The sequence below is a fragment of the Silurus meridionalis genome, chromosome 9 (assembly GCF_014805685.1).
Source record: "Silurus meridionalis isolate SWU-2019-XX chromosome 9, ASM1480568v1, whole genome shotgun sequence".
Classification (NCBI taxonomy): domain Eukaryota; kingdom Metazoa; phylum Chordata; class Actinopteri; order Siluriformes; family Siluridae; genus Silurus; species Silurus meridionalis.
In genome coordinates, this window is record NC_060892.1 from 12,016,511 (window position 1) to 12,039,456 (window position 22,946).

General features: G+C 37.0%; 2 protein-coding genes and 1 long non-coding RNA gene across 8 annotated transcripts; 1 reads left to right on the forward strand and 2 right to left on the reverse strand.

Annotated features, from left to right (window-relative positions):
* Positions 1-211: 211 nt before the first annotated feature.
* Positions 212-8,059, reverse strand: LOC124391172 (inhibin beta B chain-like). Its single transcript, XM_046857571.1, has 2 exons — positions 6,960-8,059; positions 212-2,506 (listed from the first exon to the last, which is right to left on the reverse strand). The coding sequence occupies exons 1-2, from the start codon at positions 7,348-7,350 to the stop codon at positions 1,731-1,733; spliced, it is 1,167 nt and encodes a 388-aa protein (XP_046713527.1). The 5' UTR covers positions 7,351-8,059; the 3' UTR covers positions 212-1,730.
* A 788-nt stretch (positions 8,060-8,847) lies between these two features.
* On the forward strand, positions 8,848-16,256 carry ralbb (v-ral simian leukemia viral oncogene homolog Bb (ras related)). 6 transcript variants are annotated; one of them, XM_046857573.1, is made up of 5 exons: positions 8,848-8,869; positions 11,624-11,747; positions 12,257-12,465; positions 14,706-14,883; positions 15,098-16,256. In XM_046857573.1, exons 1-5 carry the CDS (start codon positions 8,850-8,852, stop codon positions 15,215-15,217), a joined length of 651 nt encoding a protein of 216 aa, XP_046713529.1. In that variant the 5' UTR covers positions 8,848-8,849; the 3' UTR covers positions 15,218-16,256. The 6 variants fall into 6 exon arrangements, with proteins under 6 accessions (XP_046713529.1, XP_046713530.1, XP_046713531.1 ...); XM_046857574.1 differs by lacking the exon at positions 8,848-8,869 and adding an exon at positions 9,995-10,144; XM_046857575.1 differs by lacking the exon at positions 8,848-8,869 and adding an exon at positions 10,023-10,144 and having other exon boundaries at positions 11,627-11,747.
* Positions 9,638-10,352, reverse strand: LOC124391174. The gene is made up of 2 exons (XR_006926916.1): positions 10,251-10,352; positions 9,638-9,872 (listed from the first exon to the last, which is right to left on the reverse strand). It is a non-coding gene; the product is annotated as an uncharacterized LOC124391174 (long non-coding RNA).
* Positions 16,257-22,946: the final 6,690 nt, after the last annotated feature.

The window sequence follows — 22,946 nt, forward strand, 5'->3', positions numbered from 1 at the left end:
ATGGCCATTAATTGTATTTAAATTATTATTTAAATAAGTAATTATGTGATTATGTAATTAACACCATTATTATAAAGTTTTTTAAAGAGAAAAACCGAAAGGGTGAAGTGGTTAAAAATATATATATATATATATATATGGTTAAAATAAAACGTCAGATTTTTTATATAGATAATGTGCTTGATTTTTTTTACAGTCACAAGTCTGAATGTATAATAAGGGATTTATTTATAACAGTTACAAAGAACAAAATATTTAAAAACATTCTTTATCTCACATATGCTGTACACAGGTGGCACATATTTTATTCTAAATGATTCTGCAAAAGTAACTATAAGTATTAAATACAAAACCGAAAATATTAAAGTTTATGAAAAAATATGAAATATTTCATTTATCTACTGTACAAAATAAGAAAGAAAGAGAATTGAGCTGAAAATGGAATCCATAATATGGTACCCTGATACAGTGTTTAGGCCTTTTACATGATCAAAAAAAAGTATTTTACATAACAATATGATGGTCTTGCCATCTTATCATAGGTAAAGAAAAATCTTGCCTTCTTTGGTTCCATGATTTAATATAATACATTTGAACATTGAATTCATTTTACGTCTATAAAAATAACTTTTATTTCAATGGCAAGTTTTTTCTATTTTTTTTACTCATAATGCGACTTTTTCAGTGCAAACACCATAACAACCATTCGTTTAGAGAAGGAAACGAAAGACATTTCAAGTATTTAAAGATAGTATACACCTACTAGCTAGTTTGTCTGAAGTGGGTCTGTACTATACATTGCATAGTTTGTGCGGCACTTATTTAAAAAAGGAGTGTGAGTGAGCGCAGGTGTGCCTCTTGGTACCATTTAAAGGCATTTTAATTAGCAAGTGCTATAAAATGTGCATTCAGGACTTTTTTTTTGCAAGTGTGATACTGTACCAAAAGCCAGCTAAAAAATGGAGAAGAAATATATTACAGTTCTTTTAAGTACTTTTGGAAGTGTTTTTCTTTGCAACAGCACTGTAACAGATACATAGGAAGGGATTGACAGTAATTATTTCCTTTACTTGGTGAACAGACCTTTTACATGAACTTAGACAGTTCTTCTGTTATGTAAAAAGCCCTTGTACTAGTTTAACAGAAAAAAAATCTGCTTATGTCTTTCTTAAGTAAGACCCACTAACATGAGAATGCAGCATGTCTTAGACAGTATGGGTCAGTTGCTTGATGGAGTTTGACGGATGAATACTGCTTGATGGAGACTCTTAATGTATCGGTTGTCGTGTTTTCCATGGAGTGGTAAAGTGAAGTGCTGCTGTTGAAAGGAGTAAATGGGGAATTGGTCAGTGCTTTTGTATACAGTGAAAGAGGCATAGTTGAGAAATTCTGCTAAAGGACCTTTGCCTAAGGTTCTCTCTCATCTTAATTTTCTTCAATTTTAGAGGAGAGAAGAGAAAAAAAACAAAAATAACCTGTAACATAACTTTCTCATTCCTTTGACATCAATACCCACTGTACAAATTAAAATAAGACTGAATCACATAGCAATGAGTCTACCAGGAAGATATTAACCAACATAAATATATATACAAAATATTTGTGCATGCATGTGTTTATGGGTGTGGACATCATGGCAACTGTTTACCCAGTTGTCCATAAATATCATTTTACACTAATTTCTTCCATCACTGATCGTTTGCAGTTATGAGTTTTTGAAAAGTCCATGCTCAAGCACATCCACACTCCTCTACAATCATGTTGGGTACATCGCGCTTGACAATGTTATACTCATCATCAAAGTACAGCATGGACATGGTGCTGAGTTTGGTAGGGATACAGCAGGAGTTCATAGAACCTGGACTCATCCCCCTCATGCGGTATTGGTTCACTACAGCTGTGTGAAATGATGATGCTGAGCCTGGAACGCCAGCCATGTATGCTGGACAGTTTCCCTCACAGTAGTTGCCAAAATAGCCTGATGGTGCGATGATCCAGTCATTCCATCCGATGAGGCGAAAGTCGATGTAGAATTGCTGCCGACAACACAGTCCACTTGTACCATCACATTCCAGGCCACGCTTGCGGATGCGGTGCTTGCTGTCTGTTGCACGTGCCTGTACCACCAAGAATGGTCGGTGCGATTCGTCACCTGAGTTCACCAATACAGGCAGAATGCCTACCCCCTCACATCCATCACACCGAACATCCAGGTTTTGTCTTCGTGTACCTTTGGAGAACACTAGTTGCACGGCATCAGTAAGAGGAAATGTGTGCCAGCCGCTGCGCTTCAACTCCACACGCTTCTCCACCAGGTTCCACTTGCTGCCCAGGCCTGGTTCCTGATAGTAAACTTTAACCATGACCTTCCTTCGAGTGCCCTTCTCCAACAAACTAGGCAGAAGTTTAAAGTACAGCCACAGATTTGCCTGAGACACATAGAGGTTCTGGTTGCCTTCATTGGAGATGATGAAGAAAAGACTGGACTTTGAAGACAGCAAATCATCTATGAGATGGGAAAGAAAAGACGAAATGTTAGGTCATTGAAATGTCATCAAACATAGCTGAAACAGCAGGTGTATGCTCTGTGTAGCCAGTAAAAGTTTTTCAGTTAAAAACCATGAGGCTGTGTCACTATAATAGCCAGGCCCAGACAGAAGGCTAAGGACATTAACATGCTGAGAGGGCAGTAGATCGCTCACATTGCCATGAATGGGTTCCTTAACTGGGAACACTTCAACCTAAAGCGATCAAATGGTGTTAGTGTTTCACATTAAACGACAATGTGGGTGGGAGGAGTTGTCAGAGTCTGTTCCTCTGCCACATCTCCCTTTTTCTCGCTCTGTTCACTCTGCCTCTCCTTCCTCACTTACTAAATCTGACCTGCATGAACTTCCTAGCATTCTCTCTTTATCCGATTCTAACATATTAACATCTCTGTAACAGTCTTTTGAGTCTGTGGCTCAATTAAAATTGGGAGAAGTGTGAACTCCCGCAATTCCTTTTTTGGTGAAGGGGGCCACAACGACATTCTCCGAACTCGCCTGTGTGTCTGATGACAGTGTAGGCTTCTATGTTAGCCCAGTTGGCCACGAGTTAAGGTGGAAATGAGGAAAGAAAACCTATTAGGACACAGCTAGCAGGGTTCAAAGCCATGGCAATGAAAGATATGATGACACCTCAGATAGGACAAAATAAGCATTGAGATCAGAGATAACTATTTAAATGAATTGATATTTTGTGTGCATGTGTGTACACTGGTGTTTGTTACATTTGAGGAAGCAATACATACTTGTGGCCTTTTAAAAAATAAATAAAATGTGATTAGCAACGTGTTCTTTCATTGAATCTTCGATAAAGGACATTTAATGAAAAGATAATAGAGAGCATAATATCAGACTTTTCAAACAAGTACATAAATGCATGCAGTAAAATAGTAAAGTAAATTAGCAACCTTTGCAGTCATAAGTATTATTTTATATCAGGGGTGGCAAAAGTACACACATTCTTCACTTAAGAAGAAGTACAGATACTCATGTTTACTCTGGTAAAAGTTGAAGTACTGACTATACTTTCCTAATCAAGTTAAAGTAAATAAGTTTGGGCTCTGCCATGTAATTAAGTAAAGTAGCCATTACTGCTACCTGTTTTAGTGTCACACTGGTAACTGGACCTCAAGTCATATTATATTAGGGCCGGTCATACCGGAGAAACTTGTATGGATTAAATCATCAGAGAATATTTGTTTTGTGGATCGGTTTAATTAAAAGTAGACATTTCAAGCTTTTTCAGATATTTTTATGTCTGTGAGTTAAGTATTCACTGAGATGCAGGTTGTTGTTTTATGTCAGTGAAGAGAGATGACTGAGACAGCAGAAAGCGCCCCCTGCCTGTTTTCTTTATTTTGCAAAAGCACAGCATTTTGTTGTTATTATGAGTGTATACAAATAATAGTCGAAACTTTACAGATTCGATTGATGTATTGCTCTTATCTGTACGATCAGAAATAACAGACTAATTTAAGTTCATTTAGGCGTTATGAGAGAAAAATGCCACAAAACTCGCCACCGCCTTTGTCGACCCCAGAGGGTTGTATTGCCGGATGTGTGCCGCATGGCGTAATTTGGTGCTTGATTTGAAACTTGCTGCATCAATGTGTACTGATTAAAAATAATATTTTTTATTTTTATTTTTATTATATATATATATGAGTAAATAAGGACATCGTAAATAAATTAATCTTGAGCTGAAGGTTTTAATTTCGCCTCTTTTATATATACTTTTAATAAAAATGGACAAACAGAAATGCGCGCTGCATTAACCGTGTGTTAATAAAATTAGCGCCGTTAAAAGGAATTCACGTTAACAAGTTTGACAGCCATCATTAATTAATATATTTACACAAAAGAATTTAAAAAATGTGTTATCTAATGAATGTATCCAGGCTAAACATCCACCATATAAAACATAAGCTGAGAAAAGATAATGATCATCAGCTGATCGGGAATGTGTCTGTTCTCAGTCATGCTTACATCGCTGCCTCCCTCTGTCTCATCCACATTTACCCTAAATTCTTTGTTGTCTTCTGTCTTGCTCATTGTTAGGTTTGTAAACTAGTCTACGTCTGTGGTGTGTGAAAGCCAGGAAATGATTCACCAGTGGTAGGTTGAAAAAGCTGCGCAATAACAGGGAATCGTATGAAAACGGCATGCAGTGAGAAGAAAAAAATAGATTAAAACTAAAGCAACGAGCCTGTTTTGAAAATGTAAGAAGTAGAAAGTACAGATATTTGTGTAAAAATGTAATGAGTAAAAGTAAAAAGTTGTCTGAAAAATAGTGACGTAAAGTACTGATACCAGAAAAATCTACTTAAGTACAGTAATGAAGTACTTCGTTACTTCCCACCTCTGTTTTATATCTAGTTTAACCCTGTTATAGGTAAAATGCTCTAGGCCACATAGCAAAGTGCATTGAGCACTATAGCAAACAGTAATTCAAGGAACTCTGGCACTTGGCAAGAGTCTCACTAGCTTCCCTAAGTAAGTTTTGCTTACTAACCCTTACTAATTCCTCATACAACTTAAGCCTGCAGGGACTGTATAGGACAAAGTCGAAAATACAGCTGTCAGTGAATGCAAATTGGAGAATTAGTGGAGAAAGACAAATCCATGAGGTCAAAAAATTCTCAGAAGTTAAGCCTGGCCACTACACAGAGAGTAGGACAATACCTGGGTGGGCCCCTAGTGCCAGCAACAATACACACCACTCAGCATGCCTCCACCTGCACAAGCTCTCACAGCTTGGAGAAGTAATCTCCGTGTCATTACTCAACGTCTCGGTACATAACCGACCACAACCACCTGGACACCAAGGAAGGACAATTTAGACACATGAAGTGCTGTGTGTTAATCCCTGTTGTATGTTAGTTACTGGTTTAATTTACGTAAGATAAAGTAACAAATATTAGAACAGTGGCTCATATGTAAAATAATCATTAACTTTTAACAGTAACCAAGCGTTGTTACAGTTTCAGTTATGCTTTTTCCCACTATATTAAAGTAAGACATTTCACAGGAAAGTAAATGCAACTCTGACAGGCTAAATATCCTCCTCACCTATAATTTCAAACAAAAATAATATGTAAAAGGAATAGAGGAACCCCTGTTAGCCAGCATTTGCAGCACTTAGCCATTCTTAAATGTCCTTGGGTTACCCTGCATTTTTAATAAGATGCATGAGCAGCCAAGCTGACATGCCAAGGAGTTCACACAACCAAATTTGGAACAAGTTTACAGCCCCTTGAAAAATACTCAGTACTTATAAAATGCCTGCAATTAGGCATTATGTATAAAGGAAATGAGATGCTGTTAACTGAATTTCAAAGTGAACGCACCTGGACATATTTTCATTTTTTAAGTTATAGAGAATGGAACAAGAGTGAATTTAGATCCCTTACATGGAAATCGGTTGGTATCTATAGAAATTCTGGCTAATCATGGTTCCACTGTGCATTAATATTTTCCTTGTCATAAATTGTCACTGAATTTCCTTTTGGCAAACCGATTATGGCGCTTGATGATGAGCCATAGATTACTGTAGCAATCTTTCTGAAAACGAATGGCCCACATGCATCACTTGAATGCGTCCAGTGCCACAGAACACAATAGTCAGCAATTAAGCACTGATTTAATGTACATTGTGTGTGTTGTATAATTCATCTATCATATTTACCGATAATGAAATTATACATTGTATTTTGCCATTACTGTCATAGTTTATCAAACAAATCAGCTCTGAGTTGAATCTGATCTTACCCCTGTAAGTAATAAACATTCTAAAAGAATGTAATAATAGTTTTCACATGCTGTTTACAATGCATATAAAAAAAGAATCCCTAACTACCTCAACTGTTGCTAGTGTGGTACCATCAACTTTTGTACATTTAGGATGCATGCTACCCAGAAATAGTGATGATGTATATATAATGTACCTTTAAAGCTTTGCTCACTAAGGTTAATTATGTAGCTTAATTCATTTATAAACACTGGTGCAAATGATACCAGCACAATCTTTGTGACGAGGCACAGTGCAATCAAGTGTGTAGTGTATCTTAAAGTGTATAAATCTCAGTCTAATGTTTACTATATCTCACTTATAGATAAGCAAATATCTCACTTTCTGAATCTCTCTCTCTCTCTCTCTCTCTCTCTCTCTCTCTCAACACACATAAACACACTGTTTATAGATTCCTCGTGTCAGAACATACCCATGGGAATGCTTGGTTCATACTGATCCCACAGTAAAGCAAACAATTCATTCTGAATGAAATGAAGAATTTCGGGATATTTTGTACATACAACGGTGTTAAAAAAAACAAAACAAGACAAAACAAACAAATTAAAACTTTAAACCCACACTTGTGACGTGCGCACAGGTATTGTTGTGTGATGCAAACCCACCTGTCTCTGCAAAAGTGATGATTTCCGACGTCTCCTCCTCGACGTCATTGGCGTGACTCGCGTGTCCGTCAACATCGGGGATCTCGACCCGGCCGTCCTCACGCACTTTGCCGGCGTGCAGCTTTCGCAGCGCGGTCACCATGGCCGCCTTTGGTACGGGCTGAGTGATATTGGGTCTCTCTCTCATCTGCAGCCTGGTCAGGATGTGCCTCTTGACCGCCTCCACGAACTCCGCGTCCATCCTCCCCGAGTCGGCAGGCTGCGCGAGACCGCACGAAGCGCACGACTCGCGCGACGCCGTCGTGCGCGCCTCGGGTTCCGGCGCGGGCGTGCAGCGCACGTACAGCGCGCAGGCGGTCAGACAAAGCACCTTGAGTAGGAAACTTCTCATTCTTTAAACAGCGAAAAAGGGAAAGCACAAAAAGACGAGTCCCGAGTCTTCGCTTCGGTGATGTTCACTAGATCTTGAACGTTCGTTTTTAGAAATGGTTCGGGCTCGTCCCAAATGAGAATGTTCTAAGCGCAAGAGTAAGTTGTACCATCCAGGCTTCTTGTAAGGATGCACCAAGATCTTCCATGCAATGACTTCATTGAAATTGGATGAAATCATGGAAGAATCATTTATTTAGATTCATTTGTTAGGTCAGTCAGTGAAGCGCGATTTTGAAAAAAAGAAAAAGAAAAAAGAAATCACGTTTTTGTCATATTACAAGGTGATTTTATTGTCTCCCTGGTATTACTTGATAAAAGCCTCAGCATCAGTGGCACTTCAGCGTCATGCCATGGCTGGAGACATTATTATGTAAGCAATTTTGAAGAGAAAACACATGCAATTAAAGCCCATGTATGTAGCCTGATAAGCTGACGAGTTTTTGATCAGTTAAAAATATCCATAATGAAAAAAAAAACTAAAAAAAGATGATGCCACTACTTTTTCTTCTCCACAGCACAATAGCTATGTGTTGTTCTTGTTTTAGGTCCTTTCTTTCTTTGTCTGATATGTCGTCTTCCAGTTTGCGCTGTCCAAGTAGTTCTTCATCTCTGCGATGCGCTCCTATGAACAGCTTTAACCCCTTGCGATCGCAACATTGTACCGCTTAAGACAGAAACTTTTTATACAGGAGCAGGAACCACGTGGGTCGAGCAGCCAACAGGAGTCCCCTGTAGCAGATTAAAGCCTCAAGCGAACGGAGTGCGACTTCCTGATGGAGTTCTCTCCATGTGGACGCATGGCGTCCTTGGCGACCTGAAGTAGACACTTTAGTGGGGTACGGGGACCTCCAAAGGTTTGTGATTTTAGAAAATAACCACCCAACATTACACTTATTGAGTTAAGTTATTAATGTAAAAATAATAGAATAACTGAATTAAACATTTGACCGATTCCTATCGGTTAATACAAAACTCAGGCTATTAATAAATACACATTATATTGTTGCACCTGAAATCTGAGAGAGGGTCTGTAGGATTTCTTTGAAAATGGTCCCTAAATACAAAAAAAGCTTAAGAAATCCTTGAGACTGCTATTGCTATAATATACAGTAACTTATCTTTCAGATAAATACATACAAAATGTAGTTCATAAATGTTCATTTTCATAAAATACAAGTATGACACTCCCTGGTAAAGATATAATATAATAATAAAATATATATAATAATAATAATACACCATATTTGTGGGGTATAGATTATTTTATTCTTAATGTGCGAATTCATTTACCATCTAATGCATGACACAACCTTTTTAATGAGAATATTTATTTATAATATTTACATGATATTTGGGAAATATTTGGGATGTTCCACACGTCACATGTTCAAAAAAAAGTTGCATCATGAATGAGAAAGATCAAAAACCTACAGTGAATCTTCTTCTTCCTCTTCAGGTATGCAGATGAACAGAATCAGGTACAGATTGTATAGTGTTATGTTTACTCACTTATAGATAAGACTAATGTTATTAATTGTAACTAAATAAAATATTAACAACAACAATAATAATAATATCCTAAAAAAATCCTTAATGCTTTGATGACATTCACGTGACTGCTGGTTAACCACACTGTGTATATGTTAAAAACATTTTCTTATTCATTCAAGAGCTAGTAAACCTAGGAATGAAACTTTGTAATATTGTGCCGATTGGTTATTACATAGCGCCATCTATCGACAAATGAACATGCCAACATCAGGACGTATTTTTTTTCTCTTTTTTTCACCGCAATATAAAAGTGCTGCGGAATTATTCATGAGAAATAAAAATTACATTTTGTCCTGAAATATTTAACGTTTATATTTTAATAAATGTACAATATTAAAGAGCAGTAAATAAAATCTACAAGAAAACTAACAATAAAATGAGTTATGAGAAACTGTGACTGATTTGCCACATCTGGCCAGATTTTGTGGTGATAGAGGAGTGTCAGGTACTTTCATGATAGTTGGATCCAATTGGACTGACTGACTGGTTGGTTAGGCTGTTTATGGCTGGTCATACTTCATTGGCTTGATGGTAGTTGAAGGCTTTTGGACACTTACAGCTGGTTGGTGATGGTAATGGTTATGGTTGTTTGGTGTAATAATATAAAAATAATTTTGGACACTTACAGCTGGTTGGTGATGGTAATGGTTGTTTGGTGTAATAATATAAAAATAATTTTGGACACTTACAGCTGGTTCTGCCTTGTAAGAGTTGCTCTAGCTGTTTTTTGTTTAATTGGATGTATTAAGAGGATTTGTACATTTGCAATCCAGTTCAAGCTGGTTAGTTTGTCACGCAGGTTGTCGCCAGATAATACCTGTCAGGTCTTTAGGCAAATTAGCCAACCAGAGTCACAAAACCAGCAAACCCTGGCACGCCATTCTGCTCTAAGTTGGGTTTTAGGCAGTGTAGGGCATCTTTTAGAATTTTCTGGAAATAAATAAAGATGAAAATGTTTAATAGTAAATAATAATAATAATAATAATAATTTGCTAAACACAGAAGTCATTATTAATGCCAAGTGAGGCAAAAGCGGTCATTCAAATAACATGGCAGTTTAGTGACATCATATCCCTATAATGTGCGCCATTGCATTTCCGGTCGCTGGAACGACGGAAGAGCAGCAGTTTGGGAACAGCGGACGCGCCTCTTTGGAGACTTACTGCCTGCTGTAACCAAAACTGTGACTAAAGTCATTAAAGGTCTGCGGTAAAATAATTTTAATTTTCTAATTTTTCGATGTTTAAAAGAAGACATCTCTTGTCACTTTTAATTAATTTAAGGATAAAAAAAATCTTCAAGACGTACTTCTCTTTTTGTTGGAAAACATTTGATTGATTGCCGTCTTGTCCAATCAGTAGGTGGACGCGAGAGCGCGCGCTCGTCGTTTAGCCAAAGAACGAGCCGGAGAGTTGCTCGTAGCACATTGCGGAAGGGGCGGTGTCCCTTTTAAGAGCACGTAAAGAAAACAAAAGTAGTTCGAATCAGCATTTAGGACAGACATTTAGACAGACAGACAGATACTATTATTTAATGTACAAAAACGACTGTTATTTTTAAACAGTTTTTTTTTGTTGTTGTTGCTGTAATCATGTATGGTGATCAGTAAATTTGTTTATTGATAAGTCACTGAAGATTTATTTTGTTTTAGAGATTGTATTGATTTGGACAATTAGTCAATCCTTGTTAAGGTAAGAAAGGGGAAAAATAGAATATGGGAAATTCTAGTTAAACAAATACTAACTGAACTGTTAATTTTATTATGTATCAACAGACTGATGGTAATTGGGTCCTCCATGGACATTAGACAATTGATATTCATATTTGTAACTGTAACTGCTTTTCCCTAGTCAGGTTCTCAGTGAATCTTCAGCCTATCGTGGGAACACATACATTCACGCCTAGGAGCAATTTTTTTTGGGCAGGGAAGAACATGCACAGGAACTCCACACAGACATTATCCATGAGATCAACCCATGGACCCTGGATTAAAGGACATCAGAGATTTATAATCAGTTATTTAAAAGTAGAAGAATTTAAAGCACATAAAAACACTTGGCTGTGTGGTGTCCTAGAAGCTCAAGCATTTTTGTACGTTAGATCATGATTAGATGGGGAGTGGTTATTATGCGGTTTCAACTCAGTTAATTGTTTCCATGAGCTCATTCAGGTGTGTCTCTTTACCCACCCCTAAAGGAAACCTCCACCCTGATATATAATTAGTATTTTATTATATATAAAAAGTGCTGTAGTTAGTGATGCAGGTGTGAATTTGTTAGTCTATATTTTTGTTGTTTCTTGGTTAATGTTCATGTTTGTCTGCTGCATCAGCATCCTGAGGACAATTGCCAGCATGGCTGCAGTAGTGTTTAATAGGGGAAACAAAACAACAGACAGACAGCAAAAAGAGCTGGTCAGACTAAACGACTGATAAACTGCTGCACTGTTCTCTTAAGGTGCATGTGAAGCTATAGTCTCAGTGATACTACTATCAGCAGGCATTATGGGTAATGTAGCAAGCTGTTAACCAAAGGAAAACAAGACCAGGACGTCAATGAAAAATTTTAATCTGACAAATAATTTAATCATAGAATAAACCCTGGATACCATTGAAAGTGACATGTTAATAATAATAATAAATAATACTCAATTTGTTAAGGATTTATTTTTCTTTATCACAGCAGAACACCCATGGCAGCCAACAAGAGCAAGGGTCAGAGCTCTCTGGTTCTGCACAAGGTGATCATGGTGGGAAGCGGAGGTGTGGGCAAATCGGCACTCACGCTGCAGTTCATGTATGATGAGGTAAGATTCACACGGGTATATTTTTGACTCTGATGACTTGATGTGATGGTTTGAAATAACTTCAGAACTAATACCTTTAAGCACAGTTTATTAACCCCTTTTAAGCATTAAACAGTATGCCAAACATACTATGCAGCAAGGTCAGATTGTGCAGTAGAGAAAAAATATAACACAGAAAAAAGGACATAAGACATGATGTAAATATGTAAAGTAGATGAATATATTTGTTAATATGTATATTGAATACATTTGGTGGGTTACTACATTTGCCATGTCCTACTAAAAGCAATAACACAACAGAATTGTATCCCCATGTGATTTATTTAGGTAGAAATTCCTTTTCTGTACAAAAGTATTGCTAAAACAGCATGATAGATTGATCTCATAAATGTCTTCTCATTTAAATTAAATATAAAATCCGTGAAGAGAAACCACATATTGGAGTGTCTTCTATATGAAATATTGCTGAGCACTTTCATAAATCTCATTTACTTAATTTCTTTCCCCAGTTTGTTGAAGACTATGAGCCCACTAAAGCAGACAGCTACAGAAAGAAGGTAGTGCTGGATGGAGAGGAGGTTCAGATTGACATACTGGACACAGCAGGACAGGAGGACTATGCAGCCATAAGGGATAATTACTTCCGTAGCGGAGAAGGCTTCCTGCTAGTGTTCTCCATCACAGAGCAGGAGTCATTCAGTGCCACCTCGGAGTTCAGGTGTGGTGAATTTGTTGTAAAAATGCATTCGTATAGCATAATTCTGAGCTAAAATGGAGAACGTCATTTTGAGAAGTTAAAATTGGGTTTTTGTCGCATTTGGGGGGGAAAAAAAAAACAAACAACAACAAAAAAAGAAATTAAGCAATGTTTTCTAGGTTAAACACTGGATGCTGAGTAAATGGCTGGCATAACTTTTTTTTTAAACATTTTGACTAGTTTTCTAACTAAGTTAAACAGAAGGTTATCTTACCATGCAACATAAAAATGCCTTTTTACTGTTCATAGCTGAACCCTTAAGTTAAACTTTGATGATCTCTCCTGGGTCTCCTCACTTCACAATGCAGTCAAAGAAACAAGTGTGACATACTGCTGTTATTCAGTTTGACCACTCTGAAGGCAAATTGTCTCTCAGATTTTTATACATACCATTTTTGTAATACCTTATTCGAGTTACATCCCAAACATATAACGTGTAATTTTTAATTCGATTATTTTAAAGGCAAATCTTATCAGTAACTTCAACCCAATTAAAAAAAAGCTGTTAGTGTATGAAATGCATGACAGAAAAAAAAATGTTATTGAATGTGGCACATACAGTCATGCACTAAAAAAGATACACCTCCTTTGGATTCTATGGTTTTATGTATCAGGATATATAAATCACCTGTTACTTATCAGGTATTAGAAGTAGACCTTAGATGAACAACAGTAAATGACATTACACAGGTCATTATATATTTTACATAAATAAAGCTAATATGGAGAAACCATGTGTGAAAACTAAGTACAGAAGCACCTCTATCAGCAATAGCTTGGACTTTATCAGTCTGTCGCATCATTGTGGAGGAATTTTGGCTTATTATATTTTTACACTGTTGTTTCAGTTCATTGAGGTTTGTAGGCAAAAATAAGCCAAAATCACCACTCTACTACCACTGTACTTGACTGTTGTATGAGGAGTTTGTGGTGATATGCTGTGGTTTGGATTTAATTTGCTTTATGGACAAACATCACAAACTTTGGTCTCATGTGTCCAAAGTACATTGTTCCAGAGGTTTTGTGGTTTGTTCAGATGCAACTTTGCAAACCTAAGCCATGCATAAGTTTTCTCTTGGTAACCCTTCCAAACAATACTTGTTTAGTCTTTTTCTTGTACTGTCATGAACTTTAACAGAGTCTGAGGTGTAACTCTTGAGATTTTAGCAATTTTTATGAGCATTTGCTAGGATGGTCCACTCTTAGATTGGCAACTATCTTGAATATTTTTCACATGTGAATAATGTTCCTGACTGTAAAATGATGTTTCTTCTCTATGATCATGTGTTTCCTTCTTGTGTTGTGTTAACACACACACTTGAATGCTCCATAACAGCAATCTAGTAAAACCTTAGCTTTTATAGCAATGTGTGGAGGACTTTTCATTAGCAGCACCTGACTGCTACTTAGCCATTAAATTTCTATTGGAGCAGTAAAGGTGTACTTAGTCTTTCACACATGGTTTCTCTATTTTGACTAAATTTTTGTAAAACTAAATAATGACATGATTTATGATCATCTGAGGCTATATTTACCTTATTTTAAACCTGATGAGGACCAGATTAATTTTATGTCGATATGTAAAGTCATAGAATGTAGGTGTACTTTCTTTTTCACACAGCTGCGTAATAGAAATCAGATACACAAAATGTATTTGTCTGCATTCAAGCTCCATACTGACAAGCCTGTAGGAGCAGCTTTGTGTTCTTTTTGGTGAATTACAAACCTCTCTTTATTTTCTTTACACACTACTGATTTCCAAACCTCACCCAGAACAGGATGTGTCAGTGCTGACTTCCCTTTTTATTTTTAAATGAAAAACTTCATATTTTCAGCAGCAGTTGCATTGATAATGAACTGGAAACTAACAAGGTTGATATGATGATGCATGGTTTACAGTAACCTTAATGAAACTTCAGTGTTCATTAGTGTGTTTGTCATTGTCTACCTTTTCTAGTGTTTGTGCTTCCGTATTGACTGTACTTGTGATTTCATCATCAGTATGATGTCATGGCCACAGAAACCTGCACAGAACCTGCAAGATGAAATAATGCATCTTCTGTTCTGTCTTATTGTGTGGTTGGCACATGACACAAACAGAATGAATAGCCTATAAAGAACCTACAGTTAAACATTTTGTGTGTGTGTGTGTGTGTGTGTGTGTGTGTGTGTGTGTGTGTGTGTGTGTGTGTGAGAGACAGGGAGCAGATCCTACGTGTAAAAGCAGAGGAGGATAAGATTCCTCTGTTGTTAGTTGGAAATAAATCTGATTTGGCAGACAAGAGGCACGTTTCTGTGACTGGGGCCCGGGAAAAAGCAGATGAATGGGGAGTGCAGTATGTGGAAACCTCAGCGAAAACGCGTGCCAACGTTGATAAGGTTTGGTTTGCACATTATACCATAGCAGTTGGTTCTGTTTACCTTATAACATGTAATATTTTTAATATCATGATGCATGCAGGTTTTTATTTATGATCAAGTATGTAGTACAATTCTATAATCTGTTACTATTAAATAAAATAAACAGCTACCTTGGGTGGTGAACCATGTACTGATGGTGACCTTGAGTATGTTGTTCATGATCTCTTTTCAGGTATTTTTTGATTTAATGAGAGAGGTGCGTGCTAAAAAGATGGCAGAGAACAAGGACAAAAATGGAAAGAAAAGCGGCAAGAAGAAAAAAAGCCTGAAAGAGCGCTGCACATTGCTCTGAGTCAGAAGAAGGGTTTACAGCAAACCTTTCTCAACACAAAACCTTTCTGGTGGACACAGAAAATGTTGTGGTCAACGTTGCCAAAACCAGACAAAAAAAAAAAAAACTGTGAACGGATGCCGTTGTTCTCTCTCGCTGTATCCATCGAGGTTTATGCAACTGTCATCCATTATGTTTTTCTTATTAGAATTCTTTTCTTCTGCTATCAAACAAATAATCCCCAACATAAAGAACATCCATGTGGTTATTTTGCCATATTATATACTTGCTCTCTCAGGCGTCTTAAATTTGGCAAACTGTCACTGGTTTATGACAGTGTCTCCTGCTAATATATGATTCACACATACATCAAATGTATACAATAATGTTTGTAGAATACGCAAATGTTTATAATTGGTGTTAATATTTACCACTACTGCATTTCATATTATTGGCTTGATAGTTTACACACCACCGGCACTATTTAAAAAAATGAACTATGAAATGAACTCGTTTTAAATCGAACCACACACAGATTAGGAACAATGTATATTATGTTAGATAAATCTAATCAATATGTTTTTAGGCAAGTCTTTGCTGGTTAATGTAGCACCTTTAAGGAAAACGAACTGATTCTGATTTCTTAAGATCCTACAGCACAGAGATTATTATAAAAATGTAGAAAGGACTGTTTAATATTTTGAACATTCTGTAATGATAAGCTGTTGAGAATGCAGTGCTGTGGGGTGTTAAGCAAGATGATCTGTTTATCTAAATAATGAGTCAAATATAAAGAACAATACTAATGGGTATATACACAAAGTTGGTGTATTATACAGCCATCTGCAGAATGCCATTTGTTGTAATATTGTAATTTGTTGTGACAATGTTTTAAAACACTTCACTATGCAAAGGCTATCACACATATTGCATTTATTTGAACTTCACAAGCTTTAATGAGAACCATATTTTTGTAATTAAGCCACTTTTTGTATGAAATTACTTTTTACTGATTCACTGTATGTTAATAACAGACCAAATAAACTCTATTTGTGTAGTACATGTTGTAGTAAATTATTTCTTAGGGTATGTCTAAGGGATTGTCATGTATTTGTAAACTACATTTAAATCACTTAATACTGTCTATGAATATTGTGTTCGTCCCCCTTTTCCTGCCAAAACCGTCCTGACTCAGCATGCACATCTTCCTGTTAAGTTTAGAACAGACTTCAAACTACTGCTTCTTACTTATAAAGCACAAAATGGTTTGGCTCCCATGTATCTCTCCAGTCTTTTAACACACTACAATTTGCCACACTCCCTGAGATCTCAAAACTCTGGGCTTCTAGTAGTTCCTAGAATAGCAAAGTCCACTAAAGGTGGTAGAGCATTTTCACATTTAGCTCCTAAACTCTGGAATAGTCTTCCGGACAGTGTTCGGGGCTCAGACACACTCTCCCAGTTTAGGTGCAGATTAAAAACATATCTTTTGTAGCAAAGCCTACACATAACACACATCACATCATAACCTTGTGCTCCAGAACATCTGATCACATGCACGTTATCAACTTGTGCTGTTAATATCATGAACAGCAGCTACGCTAATTCCTCTCCACTGCTTCTCTTTCTCTCCCCATCCTGAGGCATCCTGAGGTTTGGCCCGCTTCAGTCACGTCCCACCTCATATAGATTATGGACATTTGAAGAAGTAGATGCCGAACTCGCAAACATCCCGAACCATCTAGAGACGTACCAGTGCCAATTGTATCCCACTAGATGTGTGGTTTCGACATTGGACCTCCTGGAGTGTTTAAAGGCTCTGGCATGGAGAAGCTGATGCTGGATCTGTGATGATCACAAATGTTATGAGCTCATAAAACTAGGAGCTACTAACCATAAAGACTGTATAAGACTGTAGAAAGAACATTACTTATAACCTTATACTCCCGTACTCATGTTAGTTCTCACTCTCCAGTGTTCTGTATTGTTGAAAGATTTATGATCAAACTCTTGGTCACCCAAATGAGGATGGGTTCCCCTTTTGAGTCTGGTTCCTCTCAAGGTTTCTTCCTCATTACATCTAAGGGAGTTTTTCCTTGCCACAGTCACGGCTGCTCATCAGGGATAAATGCACACCGTTCACCTTAACTGTTGATTTCTGTAAAGCTGCTTTGAGACAATGTCTGTTGTGAAAAGCGCTATAGAAATAAACTTGACTTGACTTGACTTGACATAACTAAATCTCTGAATATGTGCTGTGGTCTCTCACAGCAGGATGTTAGCAGCAGATCTTTGAAGTCCTGTAAGTTGCGAAGTGGGGCCTCCATGGATCGAACTTGTTTGTCCGGTACATCCCACCGATGCTCGATTGGACTGAGATATGCGGAATTTTAAGTCCAAGTGAATACCCCAATACCTATTGTTGTGCTCAAACCATTCCTGAACGATTTATGCTTTGTGGCAGGGTGCATTATACTGCTGAAAGAGGCCACAGCTATCAGGAAATACCATTTAAATGAAAGGGTGTACATGGTCTGCAACAATGCTTAGGTAGTCTGTACATGTACAAAAAAAATATCCACATGGATGGCCCAGCAGAACATTGCCCAGACATCTCTGCCAGCTTGCCTTCTTCCCATACGCACCCGGCCATCTACGTACTTTATAGAAAAGGTGATTCATCAGACCTGACACCTTCTCTTATTGCTCCGTGGTCCAGTTCTGATGCTCTAGTGCACATTGTTGGAGCTTTTGGTGGTGGACAGGGGTCAGCACAGGCAACCCGACTGGTCCGTGGCTACGTTGCCCCATATGCAACAACGCAATGAAGAGATAATCAGTGTTATTGACTTTAACAGTCAGTGTGGTCATAATGTTATGCCTGATCGGTGTACATATAATAGTTTATAGATTCATTCCCTTAAACAGCACATATTAATCCTGAAATCATTTAGCCAAAAGGTCTGCCAGCTCACAGGGCATTGTTGATCCCATAAAACACAGTATTCCAGAGCTCCCCTCTTTGTTCTATATAGTATAGTTTTTCACTATACATTTTTTTTACTTTGAAATCTATAAAAATTCATAGGGTATTTAGTTTTCTTTGAATCATTTCCTTGGTACATCAGTTGACAATTTCCTCTCTTGTTCTTTCATTTTATTGTTTAGTTACCTCGATGACCTGACAGAAACTGGACGCATAAAAGGAGTTAATGCTGAGGAGACCACTAATGCCATCCATTCTATGATTGCAAAAGGCCTGGATTAAAAAATGGAAGTGTATAAAAATTGAGTATGTTTGGTTTCATTTGATACAAGCACACAATCTCACAGAGTTGACTTAGTTATGCATAAATGCAATTGCAAAAAATTCCAATGTGGATCTATGTGCAAACACCTAATTATCTCTCAGAACATTGCAGAGAAACAATGACTTGTAATTCAAGACCTTAGGAAAGAAGCAGCAAGAAAAATTGTAAACAGTGAATCCTACTTTACAGATAATGAAAATCTTGTTGCACATGTGTATATTAGTTTACAACATTCTGTACACATCATCTTGTGAGAGTATATCTGATGATTCACACTGCTTAAAGTTCATTGAGAAAAAGAACGTTACACTGCAAAACATGCTCATAGATCTTCAAGAGTGGAGCCCATCAGAAAAAAATCATTGAAAATAAGGAAGTGTACAGTTTAGTACAGAAAGCACACAAATTAGTTTTTTCCACAGTTTAGAAAAATATTCAAGAAAAAGAAAGGTGACTGCACTTCATAGTTTTCGAGTTGTGCCAAACAGCAAAAGATGCTGTCACTGTAATTTACACAGTCAAAAAGAAAAAAAACCAAGGTTGATCTACAAGAGGTAAATGTCTTGCTGAGGAAACCATCACTTCTAGCTACAGGTTTTGCCTAGCCAAAATGGGGTTTTTTTTCCTTTGTTGCTGCTAACTTTTTTTTTTTGTCAATGACTGTTGTACAGATGCTTTGTATAAAAAAAAAATTAATGAACAAATACTGACTATTTTCAATTATTTCACTAAATGTTTTTAATAAATTGCCTATTCTAGGCAACATTCTAATGTGACAATAAAATATTAAAATACAATTATGACTATCATTTTGTAATAAGGAATTTGATCAAATTACAACTTCAATAACAAATCCCATGAATTAAAGGTTCTGTATTTTTAAAACTTTTTATTTTACATGTCTTTCATTAAGGATTTAAGTGTTTTAATTTTTTCTTTCAGACATGAGTCAATGAACTCAAATGTGCCCCCCATTAAACCAGGCCAAGGCCATGGGTCACCTGTTCAAATGTCTCTCAGTTGCTCCTTAAAGTGGACAGAAGTGTTTGTAGGTTTTCCTGCAACTGAAGTACATAAAGCTTTTGCATAATCATCTTAATTAAGGTCTTAATTTGCATAATCATAAAAAATATATGTAAAATGTGTGTTAACTGCATACTTCAATTTTGGAAATTGCATCCTGAATATTATCATTTTCACTCATTTCCTGGGCCACTTTTTTTTGTGGAGTAAACATAGCTGCCAGAAACATTACATCACTGACCAGTTCACTGCATTCATCTAAAATATAGTCACATAAACAAATATAATTATTAGTAAAATAATAAGACCTAATATTGAAATATACTTAACAAAACAGCAAACATTAACAAAAAAAATAAAAGTTCAAAGTTTACTCCACAGTGAAGTCAGTTTGGTGTGTTTGGAGGCACACCCATGTGAGTCAGCTTTTCCTGTATGATTTTTTTTTGTGTCTTTGCTTTTCGCAAATAAACAACCACAGTGTTGTTGGAGTAACAATCTGGTTCGGAGCATCTCCTCTGTATTTCACTTGCAGAGACCAGATATCTGTAATATTAAATTAGAAGATGCTTAAATACTTTGAGATGGACTTTCGGCACCATTATTTATCGGCCAAAAAGTTAGTCTTAAACCAGACACTGATTTGTTCCTGTTGGTCATTATGGAATTGAGATGTTGCGCCTGTGTTTCCTGAGTGTGTGCTTTTATTAAATAATGTGCATGTAAAAGAACTCAGTGACAGAAATTAGTCTGCAAAATGTTATGTGCAAGGTCACATTTATTTAACCTACACTAATCCTGTTGCATTACCTCTTCGCCTGCTGAAAGTCTGATACTCTCAGTACGCTTTCTACCAGGAAGCCTCCTGATGACAAGAGCTACAAGAAAACCTTCTAAAATAGGATTAACACAAATGGGGTATTATAGATATGTTTTGTTTATAAACACTAACCCAATCTCTTGCCAATTTTCTATTTATTAACTTTTAAATGTAGTGGTTGAAACACAGAATGGTAATCACTTTAACACAAGCTATGTTGAAAAATTAGTATTTTATATACATATGTATGTATGTCTATACAGTATATGGATATCTCTAATTGTCTCTAAAAGGAATAATTTGCTTAACTTTTCTCCACCACTTCCTTATCTATGCATTTGGAAGTCTCTGCAAAGACAATGTAGACAAAATATAAATAACTGCACTTTCACAGTAAATGATCAATTGTATAATAATAATAATAAAATAATAATAATAATAATAATAATAATAATAATAATAATAATAATGAATACAATAATATACCAATGTATATACCAGAGTTCCAACAAGATACTTTGAAAGGTCAGATTATCCCAATGAAATTAACAGTGGGTCCCAACATTTGGGGCAGATATCAGACATTAGATTCTTTTTTAACATGAAAAAAAAATGTTATGCTCTTAATTATTCTCGGCTAAAATACTTTTTTTCCAAGCAGCGCCATGATAGGTATAAAAGAGAGGCTGTGAGGGATAGACTTATTTTAATAGCATCCACTGTAAAAAAAAAAAAAAAAAAAAAAAAAGGTGAATAATTCTGCTAGAACATTTTCAGAACAGTTCATGTTACCAAGTTTTTTTTGTCTAATGAGAATTCATGGAAAGATATTTTTGCAGTCTTTTTTTACAGTATAACTCACTGGGATTGCGCAACATCTCAGCTTAAACTAAAAGAGATTTTAACATTTGAGCTTTGCATACATCTGCAATGAGGAAAGATACCAGATGTTTTATTCTTACTCCAGTCTGGTAACTTAAGATTGTTGTACTTTTACAAACTCACAGGACGGTGTGAATCAGAGAACACTCTGATGTTTTAGCCAATGTAATCTTCTACCTCTTTTGGCTGCTCCCGTTAGGATCACCACAGCGGATCATTCGTCTCCATACCCCCCTGTCCTCTACATCTGCCTCTTTCAAACCAACTACCTTCATGTCTTCCCTCACCACATCAATAAACCTTCTCTTTAGTCTTCCTCTTTTCCTCCTTCCTGGTGGCTCCATCCTCAGCATTTTTCTACTGATCATCTCAATCTCGCCTCCCTCACCTTGTCTCCAAACATCCTACATGCGCTGTCCCTCTAAAAACTCATTTCTAATCCTGTCCATCATCATCACTCCTAATGAAAAACTCACTCCTAATAAAAAGCATCTTTAGCCCTGCTACCTCCAGCTCCACCTCCTGTCTTTTACTCAATGTCACTGTCTCTAAACCATACAACATAGCAGGTCTCACCACAGTCCTATAAACTTTCCCTTTCACTCTTGCAGATACCCTTCTATTACAAATCACTTATGCCACTCTTCTCCACCCACTCCACCCTGCCTGCACTCTTTTCTTCACTTCTCTAACACAGTCTCCATTACTTTGCACTGTTGATCCCAGGTACCTGAACTCCACCACCTTCACCACCTCTTCTCCCTGCAACCGCACCACTCCACTGCCCTCGCTCTCATTCACACACATGTACTCTGTCTTACTCCTCCTGACTTTCATTCCCCTTCTCTCCAGCACATACCTTCACCTTTCCAGGCTCTTCTCAGCCTGCTCCCTACTCTCACCACAAATCACAATATCATCCACGACCATCATATTTCCCGGAAACTCCTGTCTGACCTCACCCGTCAACCGGCCTCCATCACCACTGCAAATAGGAAATGGCTCAGAACCGATCTTTGATGCAGTCCAACCTCTACCTTGAACCAGTCTGTTCTCAATCATCTCACCTTTCAAAATCTTGTTAAACAATCTTGTTAAAAACTCCACTGCCATCTCACCTAAACATCTTCCTCTTCACTTATAATATCCACTTCCTGGTTCACCATCTCCACATCAACCAACCTACTCAACACCCTCTCCTCACTAGTCAACATTTCTATTTACAACCTTTACTGCTCTAACTTGCAGCACATCCTTCCCAGCTCGGTCCCTCTGCCTGGCCAATCAGTACAAATCTTGTTCTCCTTCATCAGTCTCCAACTTCTCATACAGCTCCTTATATGCCTATTCCTTTGCTTTAGCCACATCCCTCTTCACCTGCTGTCTAGACACACTGACCCCTGCCAACATCTTACAGTCTCCAATCACTTTCAGGTTGCATCTTCTACATAGAACATAGTCCACATACATTTGGACCATAGGTAGTTGTTTGAGGAGACCTGGTCTAAATTCTGCAACATGATTTTTCCATAAATAAAATTCGCCTTACCTTCTTGTTCGTTTTCTTTATGTTCTGATGTTGTATTACTTTGTATTACACCATACAGATATTACTTTTTCTATGACTATGCTCTTAGTTAGAACTAGATTTAGTTATTTACAAATAAAACTAAGTAATATTTTTAAGGTTTATTTTTTCTAAAAACTTAAAACT